The sequence below is a fragment of the Lepidochelys olivacea genome (genome assembly GCF_965140295.1).
Source record: "Lepidochelys olivacea isolate rLepOli2 genome assembly, chromosome: 5".
Taxonomy (NCBI): Eukaryota; Metazoa; Chordata; order Testudines; family Cheloniidae; genus Lepidochelys; species Lepidochelys olivacea.
Window position 1 is genome coordinate 42,839,599 of NC_140415.1, and position 18,694 is coordinate 42,858,292.

The 18,694-nt window shown below is 39.4% G+C and overlaps 1 protein-coding gene across 7 annotated transcripts in view; it reads left to right on the forward strand.

Moving 5' to 3' along the window:
• The window catches only part of ERBIN (erbb2 interacting protein), a 235,152-nt gene that overhangs the window by 180,694 nt on the left and 35,764 nt on the right, over window positions 1-18,694 (forward strand). For all 7 annotated transcript variants that reach the window (XM_084629519.1, XM_084629518.1, XM_084629521.1 and 4 more), the window contains 8 exons: window positions 481-610; window positions 1,054-1,169; window positions 2,273-2,342; window positions 3,194-3,293; window positions 7,840-7,961; window positions 8,598-8,768; window positions 9,663-9,845; window positions 16,768-16,882. In XM_084629519.1, the coding sequence (XP_084485645.1) occupies window positions 481-610; window positions 1,054-1,169; window positions 2,273-2,342; window positions 3,194-3,293; window positions 7,840-7,961; window positions 8,598-8,768; window positions 9,663-9,845; window positions 16,768-16,882 (1,007 nt within the window). The remainder of the gene's footprint in view (window positions 1-480; window positions 611-1,053; window positions 1,170-2,272; window positions 2,343-3,193; window positions 3,294-7,839; window positions 7,962-8,597; window positions 8,769-9,662; window positions 9,846-16,767; window positions 16,883-18,694) is intronic.

The window sequence follows — 18,694 nt, forward strand, 5'->3', positions numbered from 1 at the left end:
CTTTATCCCTTCATTGCCGCCCCAGCTTAACATTCTTCTGATTCTGGCATGTCCACTTTGAATGTTTCCATTATCGGGTGTGCTTCAAACAGCACTGTATGATGCAGTGCGTAAAAAATTTAAGTGGAGATGCTGGGCCCTAGGAAAGAGGTATCTAGGTCATCATCCATTTGGATTTAAGGACTATGGGGTAGCAGAGATAGAAAAACAGGCCACAGGTAGTTAAGAGAAAAAAGTCTACTTTAGCCTGAATACATGAGGAGAGAGCATCAGTGTAGATCAGGTTCAAAAAGTATCTGAATTTTTGAATGGTTATTTAGGTTTCTGAAGCGTTTGAGTTTCATCCATAAATTTAATTGTAAATAAACTTAGTCTAATTATAATGAAAATTAATTGTATTAAGAATTATGTATTGTTAAAGCAAGTAAGTTTTTATGTATATATCAGGTTGATATTTTGAATTTCTTTAATTTTGTTCAGGCTAATATCAGTAGAAGAACTGGATTGTAGTTTTAATGAGATTGAAGCTTTGCCTTCATCTATTGGGCAACTCACTAACATAAGGACCTTTGCTTCAGATCATAATTTTTTAACACAGCTGCCACCAGAGGTATGTTTTTGCTCAGAGCTAATATTATTCCACATATTACCTGGATATTAGACTATATTTTATAGTTACCTTAGTTCCATTCACTTCAGATACCACAGTGACAGATTTTGGGTGGATTTTCTGAAAATGCTTTAAAAATTCATTGATGTACATATAGTGGAGTTAAAGCAATTGCAATCCAAGTATTCAACTATTTTGAGACAACCTTGGTTTTGCAAAAGTAATGTTTGAATTGTTAGTTCATAAACAACATGATGGAAAATAAAGGAAAGAATAATTGCTTATAGTTAATACTGTATTATAATGGTATATTCACTTTCATATTTAAGAAAAACAAATAAAATTGTACATACAAAATAAAATGTAATATTAGATGTGTTCATTCTAATATTGTGAATCAGTGTAGGTAGAGTTGTAAAGCTGAATAATCATTTTTTTTTCAGATTGGAAACTGGAAAAATGTAACAGTGCTATTTCTGCATTCCAACAAGCTTGAATTTCTCCCTGAAGAAATGGGTGATATGCAGAAATTAAAAGTCATCAATCTAAGTGACAATAGGTTTGTGAATTGCATTCATTTAGTTAAATATGGCATAAAATGCAGAAGCATGGCAGAGATTGGAATCTGAATGCGTTGTCTCTCCAAGACACTTTGTACAAAATATAATCCTTTTCATTCCACCCTTCCAAAAATGTTTTGATCTTTCTATTGGAGTTCTTTCTCATCTTAAAACTTAAAATAACACCTTTAATTTATATTTTATTATTTGTCACACTAATCGTCATACTGCATATTTTTGGACGCCTCTACATTTTGTAAAATCTTCTTTATTCCTTTCCAGTCACTGCATTGGGAGTGATTCAAGAAGCAGAACTGCACTATTTCACATTTTTATTGCTATTGTACTCTTCCAGTTGCATGTGAATCCAGCAGATATGTTGTAGTTGTTAAGCCCAAGTGGTTTTAATGAATCTCTTTTCCCTTGTGTGGCACAGGTTCATCTCATTCATAGTCATCAGCATTTATTCTTTTGGAGTTAAATTTGTAAGACTATCTGAATCAGTATTTCAGGAAAGATTTGCATGCCATATATGTATGAACAGTACAAGGCAGGATACAGAGTACTATCACAGTATACTGTATAGTACTTTGAATGCATCTCTGCATTTACTAGACTGGTCAGTGAAACTGTGATAAAACATTTCTTTGCTGGAATTTGCCATTCCACTGAAATTGAAACATTTCACAGAGATCATTCGATTTTGGCAAAGTTCCTCTGGAAGTGAAGGAGGATTCCAGTGGAAAACAGCTAGTTTCTTGCCAGCTTGCCTACCTGCCTACCTTTGCGTTAGCGACAGTTTAGACATTTTGGGGTGGGGTGAGTGGTTGTAGCTAATTAGAACAATACCAGATTTCAAAATATTTGAACTCCTCCACAAAATGGAATTATCTTTCTCAACACAGCCGTAGCATTTACTGGAAATTAAATGGTTTGCCCCTCAAATTATTACCCTTCTATTTAGCTAACAATATTTTCTTGAAATGTTTCGCAAGCTTTTTAGAGGCAATATATATAGCATTGTTTCTGAACAGACCATTAGTCTTGACAGCCATACTTAGACTAAATTTTTGTCTTGTATATTGTGATGTTTCTTTCACAGACTGAAGAATTTGCCCTATAGCTTTGCAAAGCTGCAACAGCTGACTGCGATGTGGCTATCAGACAATCAGGTGAAAAGTATTTTTAATAAGTTTGTATAATTGATATTTGTCCAAGTTACTCTTAATAGAAATAGTTAATTTTATGGAGTAATTAGTTGGTAAAAAATGATAATCTGCAAATGCACCAAGACAACCTTGGGTTGTAATTTTCTCAGTTCTTATAAACTAAACAGCAGTGAGTGGCACATGAATGGGAGACATTCATACTTCTGGCAATCCAACAGTGTTGAAAGTGCAGGTAATTTAGTAGATAACACTCTCTCTTCTCTTTGAGTCAGTACTGAACCAGTGCCCAGATTGGTGTTAAGGGGTACTGTGCTTCTAGAAATACATTTTTTCAGTTGCTATATAAAACAGAGGTAGCAACCACACTGGTAATTTCAGGATCCTTTACATTTTTTGTAAGGCAGGGCACTGAACCTATTGTCCTGATCAAATTTTAGTTTAGAAAATTGTTCTGTTCTATGCACTTCCCTGCAGTTTCAGATTGAAAATGTACACTGCAGATGTAGAATATTTTGGGACTATGTAATGAATAGAATGAAAAGTCCTAGAATGAAAGTGAATACTTTGTTGTATATACATATCCATCCATTTTATGCATCTCTAATAGACTATTATAGAGTGTGTGTTTATCAAATTCCCACACTATTATTATTAAATATGTATTTATTTGATATAACTTTGTTTTATATAACTTGTAAAAATCCTTCAGAGAAGAATACATGGGAAATAATGCCAGACAGATCAGTCTTCAAAATCTAATCTGCATTGGGTAGATAAGCAGCAGGGATTTCAATGTTTAGATCCTATTTGCATATTGCACATGTATATTCTCATAGTATTTTTTCTTTTCTCAGTCTAAACCGCTCATCCCCCTTCAAAAAGAAGTCCACCCTGAAACACAGAAAACAGTGCTTACTAATTACATGTTCCCCCAGCAACCAAGGAGTGAGGATGGTAGGAATTTCTGAGTGATTCTTTTTGTCAAAAATGCTGACCAGTGAAAGTAAAAATGGAAAGAGTTCAGAGAACATGACTTTCAATATATAAAACTTTTTAGATCTAAAAACAAGAACAATCTGATGAAAATTTGTCTGAAGAATGTGAACAATAACTTCTCAGAGGTAGAACTGAGCGAGTCCAGGGATTATTAAATCGGGGACGGGGGGACAGGCCAGAGAGAGTGAGTGTGTGTGTGTGTGTGTGTGAGACAAAGAGAGAAATAGAGGTCAGGACTGGCAGTGCGTTCTTTTATTATGTTTGCCTGACTCATCCCATTATAAGAGATATTGTTTTCAGTTGCTTATAATTTTGCCAAAGATTAACCTTTTGGCCTAGAAATTGCTCTGCCTGGTGTCTGCCTCAGACTGACTTTAAAAAAAAGTTTTGATCCAGAATGGTTTGGCCATTTCCAAGAATGAGGTTGGGGAAAGATATTTTGTTTTGTCATACTAAAAAAAATGTTCTTAAAGCCATTTCATTGAAAAGCTCCAACATGTCCATGCTTTGGCACAGGAACTTGAAAGTTGGCGGGGGTTTGGGGATGGCCTTTGTTTCAGGGATGTGCTGTTGCTGTCCCCATGAAAAAACACCCAAATTTGTCCAAGTTGTAAGCCTTTGCAAAATCTAAGGTGCACATGGTAGGTAGACATGTTAGAACTTTACAGATAAAATTTCCAAAGATTCTGTCCACCCGGGCATGCACCAGCCCCTCCCAGCTTCTACATCTGACCAAACTCTTCATATGCCATTGCCATAGAATAACTGAGCATGCACCAGCCCAGAGATATAGGAGCTCAGCAGGACTTTCATTGCATCTGCTCTGATCCAGGGTGGGGCTGGGCACCAGATCTGGGAGCAGGGAGACTGTTTCTTCTGGTGGTGGCCAGGTAACGTAAAGGAGGAAGTTGCCTGATTGATGCAAAAAGGGTGAGCTGGACTGGGGGTGAGGGTAGGAGAAGTAGATTGAGACAAGGAACCTAGGGAGAGGAAGGGAAGACAGGGGCGAGTGAGTGGGAGGACTGGCACCAGTTGGGTAAGGAGTTTGGGACCAGTTTCCTGGCGAGGGAAACTGGGAGTGTGGGTGGGACTGAGAGTGGATGAGAACCTGGGAGACTGGGAGTGGCTGGGCAAGGACATTTAGAACAGAGAATCAATAAGAGTGGAGAAGATGGATAGATCTGATGAGGACTTGGATGTGAAGAGAGAACTAGGACTGCCTTGGCAAAGAGATTGGGAAAAGGAGCTGGGGAAGGGGGAGACTGAGTTTGCAATAGGAACCTTGACAGGGAGGCTAGGATTATGAGGTGGGGGTAGGGGGGAGAGAGATTGAGTGAGAAGCCAGAAGCTGGAACTGGCTGGGCAAGGAGTCTAGGAGCTCAGGGAGTGAGAGAAAAGGAATGGGGTAAGAGAGTTGGACTCGGGGAGTGTGGAGAACAGGGTTGGTTGGGCAAGGAGACCGTAACTGGGAAGAGACATGAGGAGTGGAGGCGACTGGCTAGATGACAAGAATGCCTCTGGGATGAGGAGCCAGGGTGGGGAAGAAGTGGCACAGGGACAGTTGGAGGGGTCAGGGCAGAAGGAAGTAGGCTTGTTGGAGGACAAGCAGAAGGATACCTGGCCACTTCAGAGCTTGGAATGGAATCCTAGATTCCATTTTTCTCACCATTCATCTGCTGTCAGCAAATATCTCTGAAACCTACTGGCAAAGTGTCTCATTCCCCCATTAGTGTTAGTCCACAAGGAGGATGACAACCCACTGCTGTTATCAGTTACTTCTTCAGCTCAAGGAGCAGAGTTCTGTGCAGTGAATGTAAAAGTTCCAACTCTGCTGATTAACCATGTAGTTATCAACGTGATGCCACATAATAGAATTTCTGATTTTTTTTTTTTAAGTTTGCTTTTTCAAAGAACCTAGGAAATTACCCACACGTTAAAAGTTAAAGTAACATTATTAAGGTTGTGAAGTCAAGTACTCAGAAGTTAGGAAATGTCAGAATTGAGTAACTTCTGTAACCTTGTGACTTCACAACCTTAATAATGTTCTTTTAACATATATTCTGATCCCAAATTGTGAGAGTATTATCACCAAAAGGGGGGAGGAGTCGTTCCAACCCCATATAAGGAAGCAGAAAAGAGGAGCAAGCGCTCTTCCTCCACTTCAAAGCCGTCATGAAGGAGAAAGGTTCCCCCCCACCCCATCTGAAATTCCATCATCAGCAGAGTTGGAACTGAGTATGGCCCCAAAAGAGCATGAGATGAGATTAAAAATCATAAGATTTTAAAAGGGAGAGTATTTCTCTTGTCTTGCCTTCCAATTTTTAAGCTCTTTAGTTTATGCTTGGGTCATGTTTTCAACCTTTTCCTCTATAATTATGAAGGCTAGAAACTTTTTTGTTTCTTTCCCATGAAAGAACTATGCACCGTTCATTTGAGCAGCTGGAACCATAAGAAAAATATCACATCATGGCAAGGCTTGTAATGAAATTGCAAGAGTTCGTAACACTGATTTGCATATTAAAATGCTGGAGAGAACATTGGTGGCAATTAACGCTTTGTTGGCAACATTCCCTGTTTCACAGCACAAATGACCAATATATTAGTGTAGTGGTCAGAAAAGTGACTGTAAAAATGGCAATTTCTTGCTTAACACATCTGCTTCCTATGGGTATGGGAATCATATTTAGAACTATAAATTTTAGTAACTTTATTATTGCTAATACCCGGATTAGGATATACATTTTCAAATAATTGTTTCTCATGCCAGTGAAGTTGGAGAGAGTGGATGAAAGTCCAGTGTCTCCATTTGGGCTCACCTGACTCTAAATTCATGAGTTGCTATCTTTTGGTGGGAATGGCTTATATAATACATTTTTTTGGTTAAGGCCCAATAGATTGATGGGAGGACCTCCCTTTGATGTCTGGGGTCACCATCCCAAAACCAGGTTTCAAAAAGAACTATAGGTGGAATTTAGAAGATTGAATCCTTTATTTGTTTTTAGGAAGGAAAAACCTGCATAGTAATGCACTCCAAATATAGATTAGTCAACTGAAATTTGTCTTCGAAGATGTCTTTTGCTGAAATGTCAACATTTGCTTTATTTATTCAATACATATAATTTTAATCATCTTGACTATAGCAGGCTACATTTGGGGTTCATATAATCTAGAAATTTATTTTTCTATTGAAGCAGTTCTCAAACTTCAGCAACCTGAGGACCCCCAATTTGATTTAAAATTTTTCAGATACCCCCAAAGGCCCCCCACTCAGCCCTTGCCTTGCCCCCTTCCTGAAGGCCATGATTTTCCCCCTTCCCTGACGCCACGCCCCCACTCACTCCATCCCGCCTCCCTCAGTCGCTCGCTCTCCCGCACCCTCACTCTCACCAGGCTAGGACAGGGGGTTGGGGTACAGGAGTGGATACGGGCTCTGGGAGGGAGTTTGGGTGTCGGAGGGAGTGAGGGGTGCAGGCTCTGGGCTGGGAGTTTGGGTGTGGAAGGGGATGAGAGGCGCAGGCTCAGGACTGGGGCAGGTGTGTGGGGTGCAGGAGGGAGTGAGAGGTGTGGAAACAGGGTGTCTCCACGTGCTGCACCCTGGAGCACTTCCAGGAGCAGCACAGGCCCAGGATCCCTGCTCCTCTCCCACCCTCCCAGTACCTTCTGGGGCCCCCAGAGGTCTACAGACCCTAGTTTGAGAAACACTGTTCTATTGCAAGTATAGGAATGTTGAAAAGCAGCTGTTTATGTGAGCAACCTCTTCATTGCTAATGTGATATATAGGAATGCAGGAAATTTTTGTTGTAAAGTTTGACAGATTAATACAGAACCAATTTATGTAATGTCTGTCATGAACATACATGCTGCAGTAAGTGGTGACAACAAGGTAATCTAGGATATTTCCTTTTGCTTAAAATAAGAAATAGTTTGTAAAACTGTTGTAATTTTCATAACTCCTGCTTAACCATGTGCTTATCTTAATGTTTTTAGTGGGCTTTTTTGTTATTTTTAAGGCTTAGTAGTAGTAGTAGTAATAGAAGTAGTGTGGATATTTGGAAGTCTGGCATATTTGTATGTAAGTCTTTCTTTACTGGAAATATTATAAATCTTAGTGAAATGAAGTTGAGTGTTGTCATATCAGCCTTTATTAGGCATATCAGAAAAGCAGCCTGCATAATTTGTTACAGTTGGCAAGCTCAGCTCAGGAGAGTTCCTTTGGTGAGAATACTTGAAAACTGAAATACAGCTTTGCAGAGGATTTTTTTTTGTAGATTGCAGCTGAAGTCACTATTAATAGAAAACAGGCAGGTTCTCAATACAATGAGCTGCAGCATAGCATTGGTCTGAGGATAGAAGATGTTCAGTTTCTGGTACTTCTGGTCCTGTACCTTCTCAAGCACAGGTATAAATACAAACCCCACCTAATAAAAGGAAGGAAAAAGAAATGGTTTCTAATATCATTTAATGTGTCCTGTATTTATTAGAATTGTGTTTGTTTTTTATTTAGTTCTGTTCATATCTGATAATGAAAGTTTCAATCCCTCTTTGTGGGAGGAGCAGAGAAAACAGCGTGCTCAGGTGGCATTTGAATGTGATGAAGATAAAGATGAAAGGGAGGCACCACCCAGGGTCAGTATTGCCAACTCCATTTTGAATTCCTAATTCTTCCCCTTTACTCTTGCTAATGGCTATCAACCTCTCTCTGCACTGATTAGTCTCCAGTAGCTGAAGAATTAAAAAGTGTAAAATCTATTTTCTTTTCATCCCTCATATTTTTTAAATTACCCAAGGGAGAAATCTTTTTGATTAGTGGGTGTCTCCTTTGCCTGGCCAAATAGGATATGTTGTTAAAATGGAGCACATGTTATTAAACTGTGAGCTTTAAGGTTTAAGGCAATACTGTTTTTCTGGGATACTACTGAACTATGATGCTTTGCAAAAATTCAGGACAGTAGTTAGGAAGAATCATTGGCATCTCATCGCGATTAAGGACTGTATTTTGAGTTTTCTCTAAATATATGGCAAGGAGAAACTGCAACCACTTTAATGGGACAGGATGAGGCAGGCTTCCGTGCATTGGACAACAAACTGTTTTCTGGGACCCATTAATTTAGCCTCAGCATTCCTGGGCTTATCCAGGTATAATTCAAATGGCAAAATAGGTATGCAGGGTTTGTTCTGTTAATTCCTTCTTGTCAAATTCATATTTGATTAAATATTCATGTTTTAAGTTATTTTGTTGCTCTTATTTTCTTTGTTTCACAGGAGGGTAATTTGAAGAGATATCCAACGCCATATCCTGATGAACTAAAGAATATGGTCAAAACAGTCCAAACGATAGTACACAGACTAAAAGATGAAGAAACCACTGAAGATGCTGGCAAAGAGTCAAAGAAAGAAGGCCAGCAAGTTTCAGTAAAAGATGTGGGTGTAAAGGTTAGAATCAATTCCTCTTCCAGTTTTGACAGCGGTCCCAAAGATCTGGAATATAGTATTGCATAACAATATATTGATTTATTCCTTCTAATTCAGTCTTCTTTTAAAAAAATATTTCAGTGAGGGGAAAAAAAGTCAAATTAAAGATCATAACCTATGTATTCAGTACTTTAAAAGAGCCAGTAATAAATGGCTGCTTTGTGTTAGTAATAGTTGCTGCCCTCTGAATGACTCTGCTTAGGAAGCAACCCAAGTGACTCGCTCTTGAGGCCAGTATATCATACTCGCTTTTGATATCATAAAAGTAGCTTGTTTGATCTTCCGAAAGATGCATCTCCATCGCCTTTAAGCATCCCTTATTTGCTGACTCTCAAATTGGAAATCAGAATGATCACAAAGGGCTCTGCTTTTCCCCTGTCTGACCAGAAGGTTTATAGAAAAAGCTGAAAAAGGCAGCAATGATGAAGCATCTAGGGGATCCCTCACTGGCTGAAACATGTTGATTCTGTGTGATGGTAAGGTGGGAGAACAGTGTTGACAGCTGCTCACTTCTCTCATTGTCAGTCCACCTGTGTGTGTTTTGTTGTTTTTGATTAATGTGTTCACTTGTCTGCCATTCTAATTAGAATATATTGGTATGTATTGGATAAAATAGGCCTGTAGGGGAAAAAAAAAAGGTTTTTTTTCTAATCAGCTGTCTTAATAATCCGAAAGGTTTTTTCTCTCATATTTGCTTCACAGTCAAAATTCTTTTTGAAGTTGAGTCTGTTTTATGTCATTGTATGGCTTCCCCAAAATATAAAATATTAGCTTTAGTTATAAAACATTAATAATTATAAACCTTTGCAGGGTGGTTCTCCACTAATCTTTTTTTTTTTTTTTAAATTACTCTAGACTTCAGAAATTGCTTCAGCAAAGAGCAAAACAGAAGACAGAGATAACTATATGATGGAAAATTGCGTGCAGAAGCCCATTGAACCAGAAGCTGAGCACAGCACTGGAAATTCACAGATGACTGCACATGTTAAAAGCTTAGAGAACACGAAAATAATTGTCAACCATGAAGATACGCTTGAGGTATGGCAGTGTGATGAGCACCATGGCAGTAAAAGAATTGCGTTCGTGTTGGATTGAATCTGCTATTCTGAAAGATAGCAATGAAAAATTATGTTGACAATAGCAGAAAATGCCCATCCCGTTAGCATTGCGAGGATTTGGGAAGTAAGTATGGTTATTAACAAAGTACTGCAATGTTTTTCTCATTTCATATTATTTTGAAATAAGTTTTTATCTGCGTTTATTTGGAGATACAGACTGAAATATATGTGAATTTTAAAAAAACCCCACTAAAAACACTGATATAAATATGTTGGTGCTGATTTTCTGCTTCCCCTTAACTGTCTCCCTTTTTGTTGCATAGGTGGTTGTGGCCACAGCTGTCATTTAGATATCCAAGTATCTGATTTGTGGGAGCAGTCTGAAACTTAGACTTTCAAGTGACTTAAATTATCCCTACACATTTTAAATGTAAAAAGGAGACATTTTTTCAAAAATCTGTCCCACTGTGATTAATAGAGACATCTACAGTAAAGGAGGTTTGAATTTAATTTCTGCAGGTTTATAAACTCACAACAGCTACTTTTGGTTAAGATTCAGGCAGAGATCTTGAATTCCTGTACTCTTTGTATTAGGTGTGTGATGAGTCCCTCATCTCTTTCTACTTAGGACCCGCTAGAGAGACATGACATAAACCAGTGGAACTCACCAGTGAATAAAATTACTTCAAATTACAATTTTTAAACTGTATTTTTTCATAGATTAAGTGCAGTTATGTGTTCATTAAATAATAAACAATATATATTGCATATTCTCAGAAGCCACCCTTTGGAATCATGGACAGCTGTATCTCCTTTCCCAGTAGCATGTTCTTAGTTCTGACAAGCCGCTGCAAATGTTTCTGGAAAATGTTATTTTTGACATTTAAAAAAAATGATTTGGTATCAGAGCAACAGGTTGGTTGTTTAACAATTGCACAGCAACTTTCCAAAGCCAGCAGTATACCAATAAGTGAAGGAGATGCCAGGATCCAGTTGATCAGACACAGGGACAAAATTCCTTGCTTTCAGTTGGTAACCAGGGTTATTCTCAATAGTGATGCCCATACACAGTGCTTGTTGTGCCTTGGAAAAGGGCATATTGAAGAAAGGTGCAAATTTTTCAAGAAAAAAACACAAGTGAATGAGGGATTTGCTCCTTGAGCAGGTCATGAGGCCTGTTTCAGTACCTGAGACCTCTGCAGATCATCCAGTCACTCAGACTTCTTCAACGCTGGAGCAAGCCAATGTTCCTCAGCCAGACGATGCTGCCTACCCCAGGAAGAAGAGATCACGTCCAAGAAAATGGTCTCTCAAAATGGATCGCATTTTGGACCCCATCAGAGTGTGGGGAGATTAATCTTCCTGTTCCAGGAAGAGTGAAGACTGGCACTGTGATTCTTCTGGTACACAAGATGGAGTTGAGCTGTCTACCCACACTCTGAGGCAGCACGTTAGCTGCTGTAGTATTGACTCCTGTACCAGCTGTGGGATGCCTGTTGAGTCCAGTACCAATGACATTGGCACTAACTCTATGCACACCATTGGTAGACTAAGCAGCGTAATACCTGCTTTGCCTCACGGTTCCTGATACCCCAATTATTCAAGAGCATTCTGCTGCCAGGACTACTTTTGGGCGGTCCTCGGCATGACCTGCATTGATTGCAGACTTATCTCTGTCGTCTCTTTGGCACTGTCTAAGACTCGGAGTGGGCAGTTGAGATTGGCCTCTTTATAAGTATCAAGGGGCTGTCAGCACTATTACTATTGTATCCCTGACCATCTTGACTAATAGCAGATGATGGGCCTATCCTCCATGAACTTAGCTAGTTCTTCTTTGAACCCAGTTATACTTTTGGCCTTCACAACATCCCCTGGCAATGACTTCCGCTGGTTAACTGCATTGTGTGAAGTACTTCCTTTTATTTGTTTTAAACCTGCTGCCTGTTAATTTCATTTGGTGATCCCTGGTTCTTGTGTTATGGAAAGGAGTAAATAATACTTCCTTATTCACTTCTCCACACTAGTCATTATTTTATAGACCCCTATCATATCCTCTTTTAATCATCTCTTTTCCAAGCTGAAAAGGCCCGTCTTTTAAATCTCTCCTCATGCAGAAGCTGTTCCATACCTTTAATTGTTTGTTGCCCTTCTCTGTACTTTTTCCAATTCTAGAATATCCTTTTTGAGATGGGGTGATCAAAACAGTACACAGTATTCAAGGTGTAGGCGTACCATGGATTCATTTAGTGGCATTCTGATATTTTGTGTCATCTTATGTATCCCTCTCCTAATGGTTCCCCAACATTGTTAGCTTTTTTTGGCTGCCGCTGCACATTGGGTAGATGTTTTCAGAGAACTATCCGCAATGAGTGGTAATAGCTAATTTAGAAGGCATCATTTTGTATGTAAAGTTGGGATTATGTTTTCCAGTGTGCATTACTTTGCTTTTATCAAATTGAATTTCATCTTCCATTTTGTTGCCCATTTATCAACTTTTGTGAGATCCCTTTGTAACTCTTTGCAGTCTGCTTTGGACTTAACTATCTTGAGTAATTTTGTATTGTCTGCAAATTTTGCCACCTCATTGTTTACCCCTTTTTCCAGTTTGCTGCCCTCGATTTTCAAGATACCTTGTAGCAGTTTTCTTGAGTCATGGGAAGTTTCTGAGATTTGTAGTCATAGGCCAGCATTATTAATACATAGTGCTCCCCTTTGGCCTTTCCTGAGCTCCTCGGGTTTTCACCAAATGCACGGCTGTAGTAGCTGCACATCTCAGGAAGAGAAGAATGTGTCTTTCTCTGCCTGAATGATTTGGTTGAGGAGCAAGTCCAGAGATTAACTCCTCAACCATGTCTGGTTCACACTGCATCTCTTTGATCATCTGAATCTGATTGTAAACAAAGAAAAATCAACTTCAATACCAACACAAAAGATAGAGTTTATTGGGGGCCCTACTAGATTCCACAAGTTTGAGGGTGTTTCTGCTAAGTGAGCAATTTCAGATAATTCATTGTCTATGGTCCTCACAAGAAGGCTGTGTCCTTCCTTACTGCAGCTGTTTGACCAGTGTAACCCTTCCACTAAGATTCATATATGCCTGAAGTTGCTAGTTCATATGGCCACATGTAAGTACGTAGTCCAGCATATGAGGTTGCGTCTTTGTCCTCTTCAGGCCTGGTTCAAGTTCACATATTGCCAGAGTTCTGAGTCATTGGACTGCCTAGTGAAAATGCCACCACCTATCCTGCAGTCATTTTAAGTGGTGGATGGATCAAATCAATGTTTGCAAAGATGTACCTTCATCTGTCCTCCACAGACCATAACAGTAATGTCTCCACAGTAGGTTGAGGAGCATATCTTGGGATTTTGAAAGTTCAGCGACTGTGGACAGATCAGGAAGCTTCTCTTCATATCAATGACATGGAGCTTCAAGTTATTTACAGTGTGTGTCAGGTCTTTCAGTTGCACATCAGACACACAGTGGTTCGTATGCTTACCCGTAACAGTACTACAGTGTATTATGTGAACAAACAGGGTGGAGGCCACTACAAGTAATTCTGTCAGGAGACAGTCAAGTTTTGGCAGTTCTGTATTAGGGAGAATGCATCATGGTCTCACAATTCCAGGGGTGCGGAATTTCTTAGCCAATCACTTCAGCAGGATTTTCTTTCAGAATTATGAATGGTTTCTGAAGAACAGTGTGTTGAGGTCAATCTTGTTTGCAATGAAAGACATCAGATTTGCTCCTGAGCAGGCCTCAGTCCAGGTTTCTTGACAAACACCTACTTGGGTTGGGGATTTGTGTTCTTGTATGTCATCTTCCTGCTCCCAGTCATCTCACAGGTCATTCTCAAACTTAAGTGGGATCATGCCAGATTGATTCTCACTGCACCAGCTTGACTGAGACAGGGGTGGTTCTCCAGCCTCCTCAGTCTATTGGTTTGACCACCCATATCTCTTTGTCTTTATCCTGACCTATTGATCCAGCACCAGGGTCAGATTTAGCATCCAATACTGAGCAGTCTGGACCTCACAGAATGGTTGCATGGCTAGATGAAGAGGAGAAATGATGTTTAGAAGCTGTTTGACCAGTGTTACTTATTAGTAGGAAACCCTCTACTAAGGCTACTTATTTGGCCAAATGGAAGCAATTTTCACTTTGGTCGCTAGCTCGGGAAATTCAGCTGATGCTGGCTAGCATTCAGGACATTTTGGAATACCTATTATACTTTCTGTATTCTGGTTTGTTGCTCAGTTCATTGAGGTTTCATCTGCCCATCGAAAGGAAGTCAATTTTCTTGAACTCCATGGTAGTGAAATTTCTAAGAGAGTTATTTGTTTCCACCTACCTATGAAAGAAATGGTTCTCTAGTGGAACATTAAAATTGGCTTAACTCCTCTTATGGGACTTCTATTCAAGCCCCTGGCAACCTGTTCTCTGTCCCTCCTATGCCAGAAGACAGCCTTCCTTGTTATAACATCTGCAAGGAGAGTAAGTGAGCTACAGGCCTTCATGGCTGAGCCCCGGTATACGCACTTTTTCATAGACAAAGTGGTAGCCCTACAGCCGCATCAAACCTTTTGTTGAGAGTGGTTTCCTTTTACCCAGATGATTTATTTACCAGTGTTCTTTTCTAAACTGCACTCGAATGCAGATGAATAGCAACTTCACGTGGATGTGAGATGGTACGTTGGCATCTTACCTAGAGAGGGATAAAACTTTTCAATCATCCCCTCATTTTTTTTTTTCCTATGAGGATCGAATGAAAGTTCAGGCGGTCTCTGCACAGGTGATTTGCAGGTGGATAGCTTCCTGAATGATGACAACATATAAAGTAGCTCAGACAATGCCTCCACAGAGATTACGGGCTCATTCAGTGAGTGTCTAGTGATGTTGATAGCATTCCTCAGTGATGTTTTGATATTAAACATTTGCAGGGCTGCTACCCGGTCTTCTGTACATACTTTTACCAATCACTGTGCTGTTACCATTGCATCCAAGTCAGATCCTGACTTTGAGAAAGCAGTCCTACAATCATTGTTTAAGTAGATTCCGAGCCTTATCTCCTAAGAGTACTGCATGTGTTACCTGAGGGGAACACGTCTGTAACCACTCGAAGGAAAAATGGTTATTTACCTATACTGTAACTGATCTTCAAGATGTGGGTGCAGACATATTCCATGATCCACCCTCCATCCCCTCTGTATTGGTGTCTCTACTCTTCATGTTCAGTGCAAAGGAACTGAAAGGGGTTGGGGTGGCACTGCCCTTAGCCCCTCCCCTGGCTATTCAAGGGCACAGGGAGCAAGCACCTCCCTGATGGGTACTGCTAAGCAAAGTTCTTTGGCTTTGGTATACTGGGCATGTGCACACAGGAGTAGAATTACACATCTGCAATTGTATCTCAAAGAATAACAATTCTAGTACAGGTCAGTAACTGTTTTATCTGCTGCATTAAAATCATGGGGAGAGTGATAGAGATGGTTAGAGTGAGTGACTATCCCAGTTACACTGAAACACATTTCTGTTTTTGGGAGGCTAAATTGTGTTTGCTGGTCCTCACAATAAGGCTGTGTCCTTCCTTACTGTAGCCAAAGGCACTATGGAATAGAGTTGTCAGTCAGTCTGCATCATGGAAGAAGAGCCATCTGTAGCTCCTACCAGAAGTCCTGCAGATGAAATTTCCTGAAACTCCTAGCAGGAAGAAATCTGTGTCAAAAAACGTTAAACTTGCAGGTTTCAGTTTCCAGTTTCCCTACTAGAAGGATTTTGCAGTATTTTTAAGAGGAAACAGACTCCCCTAAAAGAACCATCTGTGTCATGGAATGAGATTTTTTTCTTAAAGAGCAAACTGATAGCAAAATAAAGAAGTGACTCAAAGTATTATGCTCAGCTGCATCTTGGCAAACTGCTATGGTCTGTAATACCTTCACCAGAGCTCTTTTAGCTTGGTGTGATTAAATAAAAGACAAGCTGACATCTGCCTTGCACAAAACCAGTCAAGCTGGAACTCTATTTGTTTAATCTCCCTGGGTAAAGTTAAATGTTCTCCTATAAGTCCCTTAGTTTCAAATGTCACTTTAAAAATGTTTATTTGGATGTATCTCTGGAAAGTGGATGCTTGTGCAACTGATATTGCTCCCTCAAAGTTTACCGGCATCAATCAAGCTGTTCAGTGAGAGGCTAGAGAAGGAGGTAGCCAAACAACACACAAGGAAAAACATATATTACCTTCTGATCATCTCACCCTACTCTCCTCCTGTTCCATCTCTTCACCTCAGAAAGAGGTTGAATTTTCAGCTTCTCAGACTGAACCCTGACCAAAAGAAGCAGAAAACATTTTCCCTTGTGTATTCAGCCTTAAAACCTAGATTCAGAACTCAAACTTCCTAGCAAATACCTGCCCTCTGAATATAAATCTGATTTCAGTTTACTGCTATTCTGCACTTTAATTTAGATTATTAATAGAAGTGCCCAGAAAAAGGGGAGAGACTAAGCTATCAAACTCTGAAATTCTGCAAAATATCCAAGGACTTAGCTAGTTTCTGTTCCTGAAAGTGATTCCAAAATAGCATCACTTTTTGCCTCAGGATTAACTAGATCACAAAGTGGAGGGCACTCTCAGGTAGGAGGTTGAGCCCCTGCAGCCTACCTATCGGTTTTCCTTACCACACTTTGTTCTGCTAGAGCTGCTGTTTTAGATTTTCCAAAGTCACTTATGATTTTGAATACCTGTGTTTTTGGGTGCCAACCTGGAAACTTAATGATATAAGCATTCATTAGTGTTGTTTGTAATATCTGGGCTTTCTATAGGGTGGCACTTTTTATAGCATTCACTTAACTTTTTAAGCAACCCACTACAGATCTACAGCATAAAAGCTGTTTGTTTTTCCTTTGGCAGGAGTCAGAAGAACTTTCCTCTGATGAAGAGATGAAAATGGCAGAAATGCGCCCACCGCTGATAGAAACTTCCATTAACCAACCAAAAGTTGTAGCACTTAGCAATAATAAAAAAGGTTAGATAACAAACATACAAAATCAAGAGTACTGTCATATGGTTCTGAGGATTGTTCATTTCTTGTTATTGAGTAAATACCTAGGTATGGCAGAATTTGATTTTTATTTTTTTGTAAATTTGGTAGTTAATAGTGATATATTTTTAACCCTCCACCCCACCCCAATTTTTATAGATTTAAAAAAAAAAATTCACAATTTTGCAGCAGGGGGCACCCTATGTTGTCATAGAACCGTGTCAGCAGGGCTTCAGAGCGCTCTCTACATGGCTGGGATACAGGGTCCCTGTGGGCGCAAAATGTGGGGGAAGCTGCACTCCCTGGTAGCTATCAATGGATTTTTTTTTCCTTTGATGTCTGTGTGTCAGGTAAAATCAACCTTTACTGATGACTACCAATTTAAACTGAATCCTGCCAAGCCTATAAATGTTCTATTTTTGTGGAATAAATGGAAAGTTAAACTGCAGAAAAATGAAATTTGCCAGGTGCCTCTTTGCCATACCAGACTGGTGCTCATAAGTCCAAAGCCACTTTGTTCACTCTTTCTTTCAGGAGGAAACTTCGTATTACTAAAATTGTTAGAAGAACCAGAATTGGTTCTCTGGAAGATAATTGTTCTAGCCAGGGCAACCATTTTGTCAGAAGAGTAAGGGCTAGTCCAGATATTTGGGACACAAAATTTTAAAGGTTAGGAAAGTGATGGCTCTTTGCCCATTTTATATATTCTCCTATGTTGCCCAGTCCAGTTCCTTTCAGAGCAAGAAGCACTCTGGACGCCCTATATAAAGGGATGAGGGTCAATGAGACCGTATGGATCTGTAGGGCTTTGCCCTGCTTTAGACCCACATAACATTCATTCACTCACATGCAGAAGAAGTGTGAGAAAGGGAGATGATCTTGACAGTTAACAAAGCCTTCTCTGGCATCTGATATCTGGTTAATAAAATGAGCCAAAAGCTCTTTTTGTCCCAGGAGCCAGAGGCCAGGTGGGCAAGTTAATTCCTATTGGTGCCTGAGTTAGTCTCTTGGAGCCAGATTTTTAAAGTTAGGCAAGGTAAATTGTATATGTACATTTGCCTGTCTAATTTATGTGTACAAAACCTGACTTGCTCATGCACAAAACTATTTTAGTGCCTAGTAGGCCATGCACATAAATGATTGGTACTTGCTCATCAGGTATTTGTATGCATAGGTTAGGCAAGAACAAATGTGTGCAAGAATACGTGCCTTACTTAGGTCTTCATGAAAGTACTACAGAGTTCTGTTTCTGGATTATAGTTAGGCATAAAAACATTGTTGATCGTCTCTTGCTATATTTATAAAACTTACTCTTCAGAACATAACAGTATTTAGAGCACATCCAAAGGTTTTTCAAAGATTCATTTTCTTCCAGAATATTTTGTCTAATTGTGTTATAACTATATACAGTACATTCCTGTTTATCCAGATGACTAGGGGACATACAAAACTTTCAGATAACCTGGCATTCAGATAAACTGAACTGCTATTTTATGCATGCATCTGATGAAGTGAGCTATAGCTCACGAAAGCTTATGCTCAAATAAATTTGTTAGTCTCTAAGGTGCCACAAGTACTCCTTTTATTTTGAGCTGCAGTTTCACTGATACAGAAATTTGGGGAATGAAGGGAGTAATGCTGATGTTTGCTTAATACTTCGTACTTTTATTAAAGAATCGAAAAAAAACTTCATTGATTTTATTAAAACTCTAGATTGTATTAAAACCATTGTGGGACATAATTTAAAGTATTTGTCTATTTAAAAAAAACCTGACTAATCACAGTCAGTGATGAAGG